At 65.9% G+C, this 15,447-nt stretch overlaps 1 protein-coding gene across 11 annotated transcripts in view; it reads left to right on the top strand.

Annotated features, from left to right (window-relative positions):
• Window positions 1-15,447, top strand: part of GSE1 (Gse1 coiled-coil protein) — a 422,062-nt gene that overhangs the window by 387,036 nt on the left and 19,579 nt on the right. For all 11 annotated transcript variants that reach the window (XR_009006130.1, XM_057534565.1, XM_057534564.1 and 8 more), the window contains 4 exons: window positions 8,326-8,525; window positions 13,815-13,990; window positions 14,427-14,624; window positions 15,236-15,427. Coding sequence is in view for 10 of the 11 variants with exons in the window: in XM_057534565.1 (XP_057390548.1) it covers window positions 8,326-8,525; window positions 13,815-13,990; window positions 14,427-14,624; window positions 15,236-15,427 (766 nt within the window). In the remaining variant the exon portion in view is untranslated. The remainder of the gene's footprint in view (window positions 1-8,325; window positions 8,526-13,814; window positions 13,991-14,426; window positions 14,625-15,235; window positions 15,428-15,447) is intronic.

The following is a 15,447-nucleotide window of genomic DNA, read 5'->3' as shown; positions in this document are numbered from 1 at the left end:
ATTTTTCTCACCGAGTTGCCCCAGCTCTGATGGGCTGTCTCCCGTCTGTAGAGTTGGCTGGCAGCCCAGAGTCGTCGGCCCATTGTACAGGTGGGGAAGCTGAGGCTCAGAGAGGTCAAGTCATGAGCGTGAGGTCACACAGCTGGTGAGGACACGCCCTGTGCCCCTCACTGCTGCTCCTTCAGCCTTTCCAAGTGGATGTGGAGAGCCGGACTTAGGACGGCAAGACTGAGTGCATGGTCCTGGCTGGGGAGGGGCACCCCCCTTCCCACTCCCCACCCCCCAGCACCCACCACAGTGGTGCAGGGAGCACTCGGGGTGGGTGGTCTGTGCTCCCCACAGAGCGGGGGACAGAGTGGAGATGTGGGCTGTCAGCTTCTGGAAGCCTGGGGGCTGTAGGGGCACGGCGGGGAGAGCCAGCAGCCCTCAGCTCCCCTGCCTGCATCTCCACTGGGGACCAGAGAGCCCAAGGGAGATGTTTGCTGGGCTTGGTGATGGCAGCAGTGGCGGGGGGGGGGGGGCGCTTGATTTTTTTCCTTAACTTCTTAAGGTATAATTCACGTCTCGGAAAATTTATCTTTTAAAGGACACAATTCAGTGGGTTTTCGTGCATTCAGAATTCTGCGACCATCACTCTTTTTTTTTTCTTTAAGTGATCCATTTATTTACTTACTTATTTATTTATTTATTTATTTATTTATTTATGGCTGTGTTGGGTCTTCGTTTCTGTGCGAGGGCTTTCTTTAGTTACGGCAAGCGTGGGCCACTCTTCATCGCGGTGCGCAGGCCTCTCACTATCGCGGGCTCTCTTGTTGCGGAGCACAAGCTCCAGACGCGCAGGCTCAGTAGTTGTGGCTCACGGGCTTAGTTGCTCCGTGGCATGTGGGATCTTCCCAGACCAGGGCTCGAACCCATGTCCCCTGCATTGGCAGGCGGATTCTCAACCACTGCGCCACCAGGGAAGCCCGACCGTCACTCTTAATTCCAGCGTATTTTGTCACCCTCTCCCCATACCCTCCCCCGGCCCTGGCAGCCAGGATCCGCTGTCCGGACGTCTGTCACCTGTGGGTGCACGCAGCCCCGCGGCTGGCTCCCGCTCTCGGACCGGTGTTTGCAGGGCTGTCCACGCGTGGCACGCTTCTCGTGGCTGGTTGGCACTGCACACCTGTCAGCAGGTGTGTGAGGAGGTGGACCCAGCAAGGGCTCTCCCCTCCTGAATCTCGGCAGTGACCGTTTATTGAGCACCTGCTGCGAACAGGGCGGTCTCCCGCTGCGTTCCCAGCACAGCCCTGGCCTGTGTTCTCTGTCCGTCTTGCTGGTGGGCAAAGCCGAGAGCTTCGGGCTCGCTGGTGTCCCGAGCCATAGGCAGCAGAGGGGACACTGGAAGCTCCACGGCCTCCTGCCCTGCCCTGGCACCCGTGTCCACCTTCCCAGAGAAAGCGAGCCACCGCCTCTGCTGCAGCTGTCCCTCCATGAGGGCGAGGCCCCCGTCTCTTCGGGGTGACCCAGGGCGACAGGCCCCACAGCCCCGGAGGTGCCAGCACCTCGGCATCTGGGGGCTGAGGTGACCCGGGACCCCATGGCTGACCCCAGAGAGCCCTGTCCCCGAGGGCAGAGGTCCCAGGCGGAGCCAGCGCTGCGTCTCCTCCTGCACAGGGAGGTGGTGGGAGAGGTGGGCCCGATGGCAGAGCCAAGACAGCCGAGGCTGCAGCCCTCCCCGCCCCCGCAGGCCCCTCCCGCTGCCGGGCCCGTGCTGGTCAGCCGCGGGCCGCCTGGGCGCCTCCGGCTGCCCCGTGACCCGCTCCTCCGCCCCCGACGCCCCCCACGCTGCGGAAGCATCTTACCCCGAGCCGTGGCCCAGCTCTCCCCTCTGCTTCCCCGGCTGATGTCTTTCCTCACGTCGTGTCTCCAGGCTGCAGTTTAAAAATTCAGTTCAGAGCAAGTAATCCCCGTGCCCGTCATTTGCTCTGCCGCAGAGACAGGATGCGAGGAGGAGACATTGGCCCTCGGTGGGGTCTTATCTTTCCCGAGGCTTCTTTGCAGCCACACGGCCCTGCTCCGTCCCCGTCGGCCAGCGGGGGGCCGGGTGTCTCTCCCTGGGGGACTAGAAGGGACTGCCTGTCCGGGGAGGGGGAGGGCCCAGATCTGCCTGGCCCTGTACCCACTCCGACGCGGGCGCCCAGCAGGGTGGACGCGGACGCCGGCAGATTCTGGTTCACGCCCTTGCTGTGTGGCCTGGGCACGGTGCTCTACCTCTCTGAGCTGCCGTGTGTTCTCAGGATGAGGGTAACGTCTAGGGACTTCCTGGCGGTCCAGTGGATAGGGCTCGGTGCTTTTAGTGCAGGAGGCGTGGGTCCGATCCCTGGTCTGGGAACTAAGATCCCGCGTGCCTCACGGTGCAGCCAAAAATAAAACAGAAAAACAGAAGAGGCTGAGGATAACGTCTGTACTCCGTAGATTGTGACGATGTAGGAAGAACACGCTAGCTGCGGGTGCGGCGCCGTGCGCAGCAGATGAGATCCACCCACGCCATCACCCCAACCCCTGCCATCCCCACCTTCCCCCACCCCTGCAGTGCAGCCAGGGCTTGAGGGGCTGGGAAGGGAAGGCGAGTGCTTCCATGGCTGAGGGCTGGGCTGAGTGCTGCGCATGTGTCTCGAGGCCCAGATTGACCCTGTCTGGGGAGAGAGCCCGTCCCGTCCAGGCCGGAGGAGTTGGCCGCGGCTGCTCCCAAATGTCCTGACAGCGCGGGTGCGTCCAGGCCCAGGGCAGCCGCTCCCTGTCACCTCGACCCTCGTCTTGGCTCTTCGGAGAAAGGGGGTCCCAGGCCGTGACCAGGCCCACACAGCACGTTCTGGAAGGAGCCTTGGGCTGCAGGTTTGGGCCTGACCCCCACGTTGGTCCCGGTTGTACCCGTGGGACCCTTCGGCAGTGACAGGCCGGGGCCCCCTTGAATGAGGCGTCCCGCAGCAGTGCCCTTGGCGTCTATCTTCGGCCCCTTTGCCGGCGGGGCGGGGCGGAAGGAGCAGGGTGGGCTCCAAAGCCACGCGGCCTGTTCAAATCCCACGTGTCCGTCCCCCCCAGTGGGGTGTGGGGGGCACCGAGCGGCCTCACGGAGCTGGTCTCCCGAGGGCAGGAGCACTGTTTTCGCCACCTGCAAGAGAAGTGACTGGCGGACCCTGGCTTTATTTGGACCAGACGCAAGCAGGCTGGCAAGGGCAGCGGGGCCCAGGTCCCCTGAGCACAGGTGGGAGGGAGCGCGCTTTTCTCCAGGCGTTTGCTGCCGGCCTCATCTTGTCGCTGGCTTTGCAGGCGTGTCTAGTTTCCCTGGAGCCCCTGGAGGAGGCCGGAGCAGCCCTCCTTCTGTCGGGGTTGGAGGTGGGACTCTGCCCCCCAGTGGTGCCTCACTCAGCCGGCCTGAGCCAGGAGGGAGGGGCGGCGCCCCTGTTCTGCCACTTGAAGTCTGCGTCTTTCAGAGAACACAGCAAAACAAGTGAGGGGACACGCGTGTGCGTCCGTCGTGTGGCCGCAGGGCTCGGCGGGGCTGGGTTTCCCGGCGTGTCTGCAGCCCCATCTGTCTCGCGGCGCAGGTGTGAGCGTGCAGGGGCGTCCTTGGTGCCTTGGCCGCCTCCTCTGTGCGCTGGGCCGGGGATTCAGAGGAGAGCGGGGCCCAGGGAGGGGGGCTTGCGCCTGCCCTGGTGGGGGATGCCCGGCCCTGAGACACTGGGACAAGAGGCCTCCCCAGGCCGTGTCGGTGCAACAGTGACTTTCTCTGTCCCCTTCCTGAAGCCCCCTCTGCCTTCTCGCCCCCAGTCCCTCTCCTCTCCCTTGATGCTCCCCCTCCCGGCCCCTCATGCCCCCCAGCACAGCGGAAGCCCACCACCCTCCCAGCCCCAGTCCTGCGCGTCACCGCATCGTCGGTCCCTGGAAAGGCGTCTTGTAAGAAAGACCACACCTTGCCTTCGCTGGCTGGGGTTTAGTGACCGTCTTGTGACGCTACGTTGGGGGCAGGTGTGCCCCGCCCGCTGGTGGCATGAGGTGGGGTGAGGGCTCCTGGGAGAGGGCATCGGGTGGACGGGCCTCCGACTGTTCCCGCGCCATGGAGGAGCTGGCAGGCAGGCCGGGAGGGCCTCTTCCAGGAAGGGAAGCGGGCAGAGGGCAGCCCTGCGGCTCTTCTTCGGGGGGTTCTCCCCGAACCCACAGGTGGGTGCAGCCACTGCCCTCCGCCTGGCTGAGGGCAGCCCTGCCCGTGCCGTGTGCCCGGCTGTCCCCGCTGCGCCCGGCCGGCGGAGAGTCCAGAGGGTCCCCCCCTCATTCCCCGCCTCTACGTGCTCATGGTGAGGATCCACACGCGCTCGTGGCTGGCGGGTCCCTGCCTGCACCGGGTGACAGTCTGGGCGAGGCTCAGCGGAGGGGGACCCCTGCCCGGGCTGGCCCTGTGGTGCTGCTGCTCCGGCCACGGGAGGGGGCGTCTCGGGAAGGCGTCCCAGGGGTCCTCCTTTAGGCAGCACGTCAGGTGACCGCCGTCCCTCCCTCCCCGGGTGAGGCGGCCTGACTCAGTGCAGGCTTGTGCCCGGGAGAGGGGGGGGGGCTGTGTGGCGGGACAGAGCTCACACCCTGCAGTGTGCCGGGCAGGGTGGTCCTGGCACAGAAGCCCTTGTTCAGGGCACCCAGCTGGTGCTTAAGGTCGTTCGGGTGGTGTCTTGGGAGCTGACATGCTGCACTTGTGCTTCCAGGCCTCGCTCCCTCTCCCCTCACAGCGACTTTGGTGTCTCAGCTGTTAATTATACGGGCTCAGGGGGCCTCGGGCGCTAATCCGCGAGGTCAGATGACAGAGGTGACGCGGACCGCTGTGCGCTGTCACCCCCCTCCGCACCCGCACGCGGCTCGCTGCCGCCGGCCGTGTACCGCCAGTTCGTTACAGCTCGCGCCGCCCTGAGCACGGGGTCGGGGGCGACCGCGCTAATTGGCGGTTGCGTGGTCAGGCATCGATCTGGCTGCCAGGCGAGGCGTCCGGCCCGCCCCTGAGGGACAAGGCTGCTAATTGCCCGTGGCCTCCGGGCGGGCAGGGGCACCTGGCTCCCGGGCTCCATCTCTCGCCCTCCCTTCCTGCTTCCTCCCTCGCTGCCCAGCGCTTAGAAATGATGCTGGTCCACGGAGACCTGCTAATGGCGTGGGGCGGGGGCTCGGAGGCCGGAGGGGGGTGGTCTGAGAGGTGGGATGGGACAGGAGCAGCGGGGTCGGGAGCCAGGTGGCCCTGAGTCTCTTTGCGCAGGTGGCGTGGCCCCTGGGTCCTCCTGGCTGTGAGGCCCCAGGGGCTGGTACAGGGTGGGGCTCTGAAGTGTCTGCTCCAGCTCCCCTCCGTCTGCCTGGCCCCTCGAGGAGCAGAGCCCACCTGGCCTTGACCCCACTTGGCCTTGACCCCACCTGGCCTTGACTGCACCGTTTTCTCCAGGCAGTGTGGCCTCTCCCTTGACTGGTGGGGGTCCTTGGTGTGTTTGTTTTCTTTCTTTTTCGGCTCCCTCTACCCCCAGGCGGAGTTTACACAGGGCGGCCCGGGGTGCAGGCCGGGTGCACGGTAGGTCCTCCTGCTTGGTGGCCGAGAGCTCTGGTGGCTTTCCACCCCCTCCCCGCTGTGTCTTTCCGGCTGCTGGTGGACGTGGTGGGAGTTTCCCGTAGGGGCCGCCAGCCTGCATCTTTGGTGGACGGCAGCCTGCTTTGCTGGGGCCCCAGGAGCGGGGTTGCCGGGCCAGGGCGTGGGCGGTGGTGGGAGAGATAGATGCTCCCAGTTTCCCCAAGTTGCACAAACCTGGTGAGCGCTTAGGGCGCAGGGGTTCCCTCTGTCGGCCGGCCGGCTCCATGCCCCAGGGCTGGCCAGGTCAGCCCGCCGCCTGCCTCCTGCTTCTCCCTTGAAGCTGGCTTCCCGGGTGGGCCCCGCCAACCTGGCAGACACAGCTCGTTTCAAAACTTTGGCGGCTGTCCCACTGGGAAAGGAAGGCCGCCGCCGTTGTCGCCTGTCGGCTGTCCCCAGGCGGGCGGTAATGACAGCTGACCGAGGCTGGAGCTTGCCCCACGGCTGCGATCCTGACCCGGTGCTGGGTCTCGGTGGTTGGCCCGGCCGACTTGGGGTTGCAGAATTGTGTGGGCCGTGGCTGGTGGATCTTTCTGGGGAATCGGGGGTCACACGTCAGGGGCAGCAGCCTGCAGGGGACTCCTCACTGCCCGCTGGCCGGGCACTGGCAGGCGAGGGCTGCAGGTGACGGGGGCGCCTGGCCTCAGCGTTGTTCTCGGGGTTGCCGAGCGGCTCGGCTGGGGGCAGGTCCGGCGGGCCCGGGTGTCTCCCCGTGGGGCTGCCCCGCACGGTTGTTCAAGCTGTGCACAAGCCTAGGGAAGCACGGTGAAGCGGCCTGGACCGGCAGCACGCTGCTCAGGGCGAAGCTCTGTCCCAGCGTCCGTGGGGCCTCGGCAGCCGACCGCTCTGCCCCCTGGTCTCCGCTGAGCCCGCGCCTCGATGGCCGGGGCCTCTGGGGCAGAGGGAGGGGGGTGACTGTCTCCCAGCACCCTGAGCTGTAGGCTGTCCTGCCTCCCCTTCAGGCAAAGGTTTGATTTGGTAGCAGGAATGTGCCCACTTGAGATGGTTTGGAGAAAAACGAGGGTCTTGGCCCCTGGGACCCAGGCAGGTTCTGAACAAAATCCAGGGAGGATGGGTGCTGCTTGTGGAGGGGGGCGGTCTGTGCTGGCCCCAGCTTCCTCCCCCGCCCCGGGGCCCCAGGTGCCCCAAGTGGGGCTCCCGCAGGCAGAGGCTGCCCGGTTGAGCCCCTCAGAGGGGAGCTTTGCAAGATGCCGCGTCTCCAGGCCGCTGCTTGGGGCTGTGGGCAGCAGCCTCCGCGGCCAGGTCCACCTCCACTGGCCGCCCGAGCTCACGCCAGCCCCGTGACCATGGGCGGGAGCGGTGCCTGGCACGAGCTGAAGCTCTGCTGTGTAGTCAAATCTGGGGGTCCCCAGATTCAGGGCCCTGGGTGCTCTCTGAGGCTCTCAGGTGCGGTGGGGTCTGTCGGGGGCCTGTGTGCCGTGGGGCCTCTGTGGGGGGGGCATGTGAGGGGTCTCCTCTGTCCCCAGACTGCAGCCCAGAACAGTGCGGGGTGTGGATGTGCACACGACCGAACCTCATTGGGCCTGGGTGTGACTCCCGGGGACACCAGGACCAGGTCCTGCCGGCAGCTCCAACCCTCAGGGGCCATTCTGCCGCCCGCCTGCCGGGATATCCCACCGGGGGGTGACGCTGGGGCGGTGACGTTGGGGTGAGCCAGGTGCTGGTGGGGGAGGGGACGCGCCGTCACCCCTCGCTCACAGGCGGCCCCGCCCCTCGCGGGAGGAGCAGCTGCGGGCCAACGTGGCTGCAAATGGGCGCCTTCCCCCTTAGGACCCAAAGTGACTTCCTCCCAGCCCCCCAGGCCCCGCCCTCCCCTCCCACCGCACGCACCACCATGACCCTGCGCCCCTGCCAGGAGCTAAACCAACCCCATCCTCCTGACCCCCCGCAGGCCTGCAGGCCTCCACACCACCCACCTCGGGGGGCAGCACATGGGGCTGATGCTGAGGGTGGGGCTTCTGTTGGAGGTGATGGAAATGAGGTGATGGTGATGTTTCCACAGTTCTGTGCATGTGCTGAAAACCACCAACCTGTATGCTTTCAGCGCCGGATCATAACTCAGTTCTTAACACTTAAAATGAACGCAGTCGATTTTTTGAAAATACAAGCCTTCCTCAGCCACGCCCTCGCCTCTTCCCCACCCTGCCAGGCCCTGCCAGGCCCGTCCAGCAGCTAGGACGCCCACCCTCAAGCACACAGGGGGCTCGCGGGGAGAACTTCGGGCCTTTCTGTGCGCCTCGGGGGGTCTCGTGCCCACCCCCTGGCTCATACCCTCATGTGCAGCTACTGCCTCTTGTGGGGCAGGTTCAGCAGGCCCCTCACTCACCCTGCGCCCCAGCGGCCCACATCAGCCCGAGTGACCCGGGGTGTCGCGCACGGCCCCCAGCTGCTGTGGGTGTAACTCGTCGGGCCACACTTGCTCTCCTGAGGCTGTCTCCCCGTCCGTGTCTGGGGCGGTGGCCCTGCCTGCGCCCCTGGCTCTTTCCCCCGCTGGGGGGGAGGCTTTGGGGGGAGCAGCACCGGGCATGGGAGGCCCTGTCCGCGGGCGGGGGTGGGGAGTTACCACCCGGATCCCGGGCTGGGGCGGGGCATCCGCAGGAGCCCGCATGCCCCTGCCTGGCTGCTGGGGGCCGGGGGGCACCCGCTCAGGCTGCTGTGTCCTTCTCCCGCAGGGTCTTCACTGAGCAGTGAGTCGTCCCCCGTCTCCTCTCCGGCCACCAACCACAGCTCTCCGGCCAGCACGCCCAAGCGCGTGCCCATGGGCCCCATCATCGTCCCCCCTGGGGGCCACAGCGTCCCTAGCACGCCCCCCGTGGTGACCATCGCCCCCACCAAGACCGTCAATGGCGTGTGGAGGAGCGAGAGCCGGCAGGTGAGTGTGGGGAGGGAGGCTTAGGGTGGAGGCCGGATGAGCCACGGGTGTTGGGAAGGTGGCCTCCCGCGGAGCAGGCCTGGGTTTCGGGGTTGAAATCCCCTGCCCCAGCTCACTCCCCTGAGCCTGTCTTTTTCTCTGCAAAACGGTATAACTACAGCACCTACCTGGAGGGTCTGTGTGATTTAAGAAGATTCACGGGCGTTAGTGGTCTTGGGCTGCCACAACGAGCATCACAGAGCATCACAGATGGGGGCTTATTTAAGACAGATTTATTCTAGAGGCTGGAGGCCCATGTTGCCGGTGTGGACAGGGTCAGTTTCTCCTGAGGCCTCTCTCCTTGGTGTGTAGGCGGCCGTCTTCTCCCTGTCTCTTTCCATGCTCTTCCTTCTGTGTGTGTCTGTGTCTTAATCTCCTCTTCTTATAAGGACACCAGTCCTATTGGATCAGGGCCCACCCTAGTGACCTCGTGTTACCTTAATAACCTGTTCAAAGATCTTGTCTTCAAATATGGTCACTTTCCAAGGTCCTGGGGGTTGGGACTCCAACATAGAAATCTTGCGGGGGACAAAGTGCTTAAAATGGTGTTTGCACATCGTAAGCACTTGATAGACAATAGCTGTTATGATTATTATCTATTGCACAAACAAGGAATTGAAATAGCGAAAATACCAGCCCATATTTTCACAGGTCAGTTTTCCTATTTCCGTCTTAACTTTTGAAGCCCGCCCGCCCCAGGAGGCCCTTTCCCGCACGTGGGGGGGTGGGTGCCTGGTGTGACGTGGCCATGCAGGAGGAGCTGGTGGCCTTGGGAGCTGCCCCTGCACCTGCCTACCTCCACCACCCGCCCCCAGCCCCGGTGCCCCCAGCCTGGAGGGGCCCTTCCTAATTAAGAACCCTGTCTCTGTGCTTCTCTCCTGGATTTTTCTGGAGTTCCCAGAGGGATAGCACCACTTGGAAATACTAATTAAACCACAAAGAAAGTGGGGGAGGAGGGGGGAGGGTGGAACGCTCCCCTCACCCCCCTCGCAGCTCTCTGCCCTGCTGGGGCGGCTTGGGGGGATGGGCCCCAGGGCCCACTCAGGGTCTGTCTTTTCTCTGCCCTGGAGGTGGGGGGAGCAAGCCTCTGTCCACAGAGGGGGCCACCCTCAGGCAGGCCCTGACCAGGGAGCCCAGTGGGGACCCCCTGAATTCCTGGAGATAGGTCAGGTGGCCGTAGCTTGGTCCCCACATCCAAGGTGATGGGCGCTGCTGGGTCATCACCTGGCCAAGGCCCCCGTGCCCGCCTAGAAGCTGCTGTCTTGGCTTTGTTTGCTCTACCTCGAGTGCAGTTTGGAGGCAGGAGAGCCAGGGCAGGGCCTGGTGAGCAGATCCCGGCCAGAGGGGTTTGCAGAGGCCCAAGACGCCGCAGTCCTGGTTTGAGGGAGGACAAGGGGTCTTCACCAGCATCTCCTGCCTCCAGAGGGGCCCGTTGCCACCTGGCGACCAGCCTGGACCTCAGGGCCCTAACCACCTGTGTCTCCCCTAACTCCCGGGGGCCCAGATGGTTTCTGATCCTGTTGCCACGTCCCTGGTTTGGCCCTGGCTGGTGACGGCCACCCACGGCCCGGATCCTCCCCTTTGGTCCTGCCCTCTGTGCCCAGCAGCTGCCCATCCAGACCCAGGAGCCTCCTAAACGACCCCCTCCTGGACGCTCAGGTGCCTTGGCCTTGGGCCCCTTCCCCCCAAGCTCAGCCCTCCTCCAGGGGTGGGGGGTCCTCACTGCCTCAGAAACACAGAGTAACCCCTAGAGAAAGGGCTGCGGTGGCTCTCTCCAGCCACTTAACCGAGGCGGTGGCTAATGAAACACTAGTGCCACCAGGGAGGGCGGCGGGAAGGGAGCTGGATTAGTGGGTGATGTACGGCTCGCCGGCTCCGGCACAAAGGCTCAGCGGAGAACTGATCCTTCTGGGGAGGGGGAGACCGGGAAGAGTAGAGTAGTGAGGGGGGAGGGGGGCTTCCTGAAGTCACGGCACGTGAGTCACGGGGGGCCCTCCCGCGCACCGGGGTCACCGGTATTTCCCAGGTAGTGGGAGCTTGTGGAAGGACAGATGCAATGACAAATAGTCTGTTTTAAAGCTAACGGGGCATGTCTGCCCTGCTGCCTAGTGGAAACCTCTCTAATCACCAGAGAATGAAGGATTCTCCTCCCTCCCCCCCTCCCTCCCCCCCCCCCCCCACTCCTTCCTTCTTTCATCTCTACAGCTGCGCCTGCAGCCGCTGCCCAGAAATGAGAGCTGCCTGCAGATGCTCCTCGGGCGAGCCCGGCCGCGGGCCGGCGTGGGGGCCTGGCCGCCACCATCGGGGGCCTCGGGGTGGCCGGCTGAGCCTCCGGGGCCTGGCCTGGTTTGGGGGCTGCTGCCCGGGCCCACCCCCACTGACCTCGTTCCCAGGTGCCTGTCATAAGCTTGGCAGGGCTCCAGCCAGACGGGAGGCGCGCGGGTCTGGCCCGCTGGACCCCCTGCCCGCCAGCCCACCCCTCCCCCAGCCTCTGCAGCTCCTTGTTTGTCCTCGGCCAGGCTGGGAAGGTGCCATCTGGCCCAGCCGCCTTCAGGCCGGGCTTTGTCCTGCCGAGGGTTGAAGGGGGCTTCTGGGGACGGCGTTGAGCTGGGGTTGGTGCGCCTGGGGCCCCTCCCCTGGGACGGGCTGCCTGGGGCCCCTCACTCTGCTGTTTGATTCAGCAAAACAGTGCCGGAAGCGCAAGGAAGCGTGTGATGGCCTGGAGTTGCCTGGAGCTTGTCCCCAGATTCTGTTCTTAAATCGAGGTCCCCTCAAGGACTCCGCTGTCCTGGGCTGCCGTCTTCCTCCTACTGCGGCCTGAGGGGAGGAGGGGCCTTGCTGCCAGCCTGGAGGCAGAGCCCAGGTCACCCCAGGTCCCATCACCGCGGGCATTTATTGGGGTAGCCGCCCTGGCACCTAGGGTGCCTCTGGCTCCAGCCACTGCGTCCCCATCCAGAGAGCATCTGAGGGCCGTGCCGTCCCTTGTTTAGTCCATCCCAGACCTCGGGCGCAGGGCCTCTCCACTCCACAGTGGCCCCCGTGATGGGCAGGCCCCAGAGCAGCTGAGGAGAGCCTTCGCGCCTCGTCGCGGCGGTCAGCACTTGTACTGGCCTGGCCCTGCGCCAGCAGAGGGAGGGGGGTGAGGGGGACCTGGCACACTGAGGACAGCCCCTTGGGTGGTAGTGTCGACGGGGAGCGCGAGGGGGTGTAGGGGGGTGGGCTAGGAGGTGCAGCTGCTTGCGCGAGACCCCCGCTTCCCGTTCACACCTGTGCACCCGTCCCTGCTGCTCTGTGAGCCGCTGCTGTGATTGCACGTTCGACAGCTGGGGGAACCGAGGCCCGGGGCAGTTGCGGGACCCGTCCAGGGTCTCCAGGACCAGACAGGAGCCGCCCCGCGCCGGCCGCCGTGTAGAAGGCTCGTAATACCTCGGCGGGGGTCCCAGGCTCCCTGCCCTGACCCGGGCTTGGCGCGCGTGTGGGTCCCACCCTTGACTGCCGCTTTGTGACCCCCCCGTCCCGGGAAGGGCAGGTCGGAGTTCACGCACCACGAGGGCCCCGCCGTGAGCGGAGGGGCTGTGCCCACACGTGGGAACAGATGTGGCCGCTCATTAAAAATTCCAGTCAGCGGCCTGTCTCCTCCAATTAACGATCACTGCCGCGGCGCCCACCCACCCAGCATGTTCGGTAAATACAGTGACGGACGGGCCCCTCCTGCTCCGCCGGGTCGCCCTCTGCTGGTGTGGAGGCGGAGGGGTCGCCCGGGGGGCTGCGCAGTCTGTCCCTTGCCCCCCACACGGGGAGTGAGATGGTTTGGGGGTCTCTGCTGCCCCATCTCCTGACTGACGGGAAGGTGACTGGCAGAGCCAGGGCTGGAGGGACAGGAGAGGGTGTCTCCTTGGGGACAGACTCTTGTCACCGCCCCACGTACAGTGGTCATTCCTGGACACGGGCCACATCAGTGAGGAGACAGACAGAGGGTTGTGGCCCAGCGGAAACACCGTGGGTTTGGGGTGGACAGACCCGGGCCCACGCCCTGCTTGCTGCGGCTGATCAGGGGCGGCCGGGCCTGGCACCAGGTGGCGGGCGTCGTGCCATCTGGCCAAGGAGGGGCCGGGTTGTGGAGCTTTCGGGGCTCGGGGAGGCCTGGGCCGCGATGTCCTCACCTTAGGCTGAACAGGGTGTCACGGTGACGGAGCCCCCGGACTGGCGGCCGCTCCCGCGTCCAGAGCGAGAGCCCCCGGATGCTGTTGACGCGATGCCTGCTGCGCGGCCCTCTGTCAGCCGCGTGAATGACCACGACAGAACCTTTCGATGGCTTGTGGACGCTCCTGTGGGTGGGCATGCAGGACCTTCCTCCGTGTGGCTGGGGGTTCTGGGGGCCGCCTTCCCCCCCCCCCCCCGTCCTGCTTTGCGTGAGCGCCTTCTGGTTTCTCGGGGTCTGCCTTCCCCGCCAGGCCCCAGGTCACTCTCTGTGTCCGGGAGTCTGGGGCAGGCGGGCCCACAGCCCTGGCCCCATCAGTGTGCAAAGGTCCCCAGACAGGTCTGACCAGTTGAGGTCCCACGGCTGCCTGCTCTGGCCGGTGCCCGGGCCGCCCCGGGGTTTGTCCGGGGGACAGGCTGGCATGCTCTGCCCAAGGGCAGCAGCAGCTTCTCGGCCACGTCCTCCACGGGCACCGTGGGCCGAGAGGTATCTGTGACGCAGGCCGGCAGCTGGCAGCACAGCTGACGCCTCGGCCCCTTGGGATGCCGGCGCATGCCTGGCGATCAGTGGCCAGAGGCTCCGCGTGGTTCTGTCACAGCCGCTGCAGTGCAGAGCTCACCGCCGGGGGTTGGGGGGTGTGCAGGGACCACCATCACCCAGCTCCCGCGTCTGAGTTTGGAGCAGGTGTGACCTGTAGGAGATCTGTGCTGGGAGGGCACGGGCGGCCCTATTGTGCTGTGTTCCCTCACGGGCACTCATCTGGACCCCAGTCCAATCCTGGGGCGTCTGTCCTTTCCTGTCGCCCAGATGCGTTTCAGTCCAGAACTGCCCATCATCGGAACCCGTGTCCTCTTTTCTTTCTGTTCCGCCTGCCACGCCGCTCATACTGTAGGTTTGGGTGGAAAACCGTAAGGAAAGGCCATCTCTAGATCGTACTCTAAAAGCTCGACCCCCCACCCCGCCACCCCGAGTCTGGAGGAAGGCCTGGCTTGTCGGCCGTGGTCTGAGCCGCCCGCCCCCGCCCTGACCCGCTGCTTTCTGTCCTCTAGCAAGACGCTGGCTCTCGGGGCAGCGGCAGCAGTCGGGAACGCCTCATCGTAGAGCCCCCGCTGCCCCAGGAGAAGGCAGGGGGCCCGGCCATCCCCTCACACCTGCTCAGCACCCCCTACCCCTTCGGCATCTCTCCCAGCTCGGTGGTGCAGGACTCCCGCTTCCCTCCGCTGAAGTGAGTGCAGGTCGGGGCCCGGGGGGGGACGCGTGCTGGGCTCTGGACCCCTGAGGGCCGCACCAGCTGAGCCCAGAAGCCGCCAGATGGTGGCTCAGCCCCGGGCCGGCAGCCCCGTCTGTGCCTGCTGGCTGTTTCCACGCTGAGCCGACGGCTGGCTCTGCCGTCTGCCTGACCCTAAACCCCCAGCCTGGGGCTCCCGGGGCCCCCGGGGCCAGGGGTCCCTCCAGGCCGTGGGTAGCGGCCCTGCGCCCACTTGGTGAGGACGGCGGGGGGCCGGGAGGGCCCGAGGAGCAGCAGCTGCCCGCCTGTGCCCTGGGCCTCCGGCCAGGACCTGTCCTTGCGAGGGAGGCATGGTGGAGGTGCGGGGAGGTTGGCCCGTTTCCCGGCCTGGGGCTCACCTCCGCCTTTCGTCCTCTGTCCGTCCTGCCCGCAGCCTCCAGCGGCCCGTGCATCACGTGGTGCCCCCCAGCACGGTGACCGAGGACTACCTGCGGAGCTTCCGGCCCTACCACACCGCCGAGGACCTCCGCGTGTCCTCCCTGCCTCCCCTGGGCCTGGACCCGGCCACCGCCGCGGCCTACTACCACCCCAGCTACCTGGCCCCGCACCCCTTCCCCCACCCGGCCTTCAGGTGAGGCGCCCCAGACCTCCCCACCCACCTTTGGGCAGACACTGGTTGGGGCCAGATTCCCAGGGAGACCCCAGGCAGCCGCTCCTCCCAGCCCTCCAGATGAGCCATTAGGACTTTGCCCCCAGAGGGACATTCTGTCCAAGCTGGCCTTGCTCCAGCTCCTCTCTCTCCCGCCGTCGGCTCCACTGGTGCACGTAAGCATTAACGCACAGAGCGCACGGTTTGTGTGGGACCCGGAAACCCCGCCGGAGACGGCGCTGTACCACTGCTCTCCGTAGAAGCTTCCTGCGTCCTCCCTGACGGGTCGGCAGTAATGCTGTGGACCACCCCTTCCCAGACCTGGAAGTCTCCTCACTTGGCCTGGGGTGGCCAGCAGGGCCTCGGAGCCCTGAGCTGTTATCATCTGTTGGCCTCTGGGAGGAAGGGGCTTTGGGTCTGTCTGTGGACGTGGACCCTTTCTACAGGGCCTTCACGGAGGCTCTGTGGCCGTCCTGCCCTGTCCAGCGCCCCTGGATCAATGACTGTACCTGGCTGGGGCACCTGGTGGTAGGGCTGGGTCTTGCCTTTTTTCCTTTACCGTCCGTGCTCACTAGCGCCGTCTTCTCGCACAGGATGGACGACTCCTACTGCCTGTCGGCCCTGCGGTCCCCCTTCTACCCCATCCCCACGCCCGGCTCCCTGCCCCCACTGCATCCGTCAGCTATGCATCTCCATCTCTCTGGGGTCCGCTACCCGCCCGAGCTCTCGCACTCGTCCCTGGCGGCGCTGCACTCGGAGCGGATGTCCAGCCTCAGTGCCGAGAGGTAAGCCCCGTGCCAGGCCG

The sequence above is a fragment of the Balaenoptera acutorostrata genome, chromosome 19 (genome assembly GCF_949987535.1).
Source record: "Balaenoptera acutorostrata chromosome 19, mBalAcu1.1, whole genome shotgun sequence".
NCBI classification, from domain to species: Eukaryota; Metazoa; Chordata; class Mammalia; order Artiodactyla; family Balaenopteridae; genus Balaenoptera; species Balaenoptera acutorostrata.
This window is presented reverse-complemented; position numbering and strand designations above follow the sequence as displayed.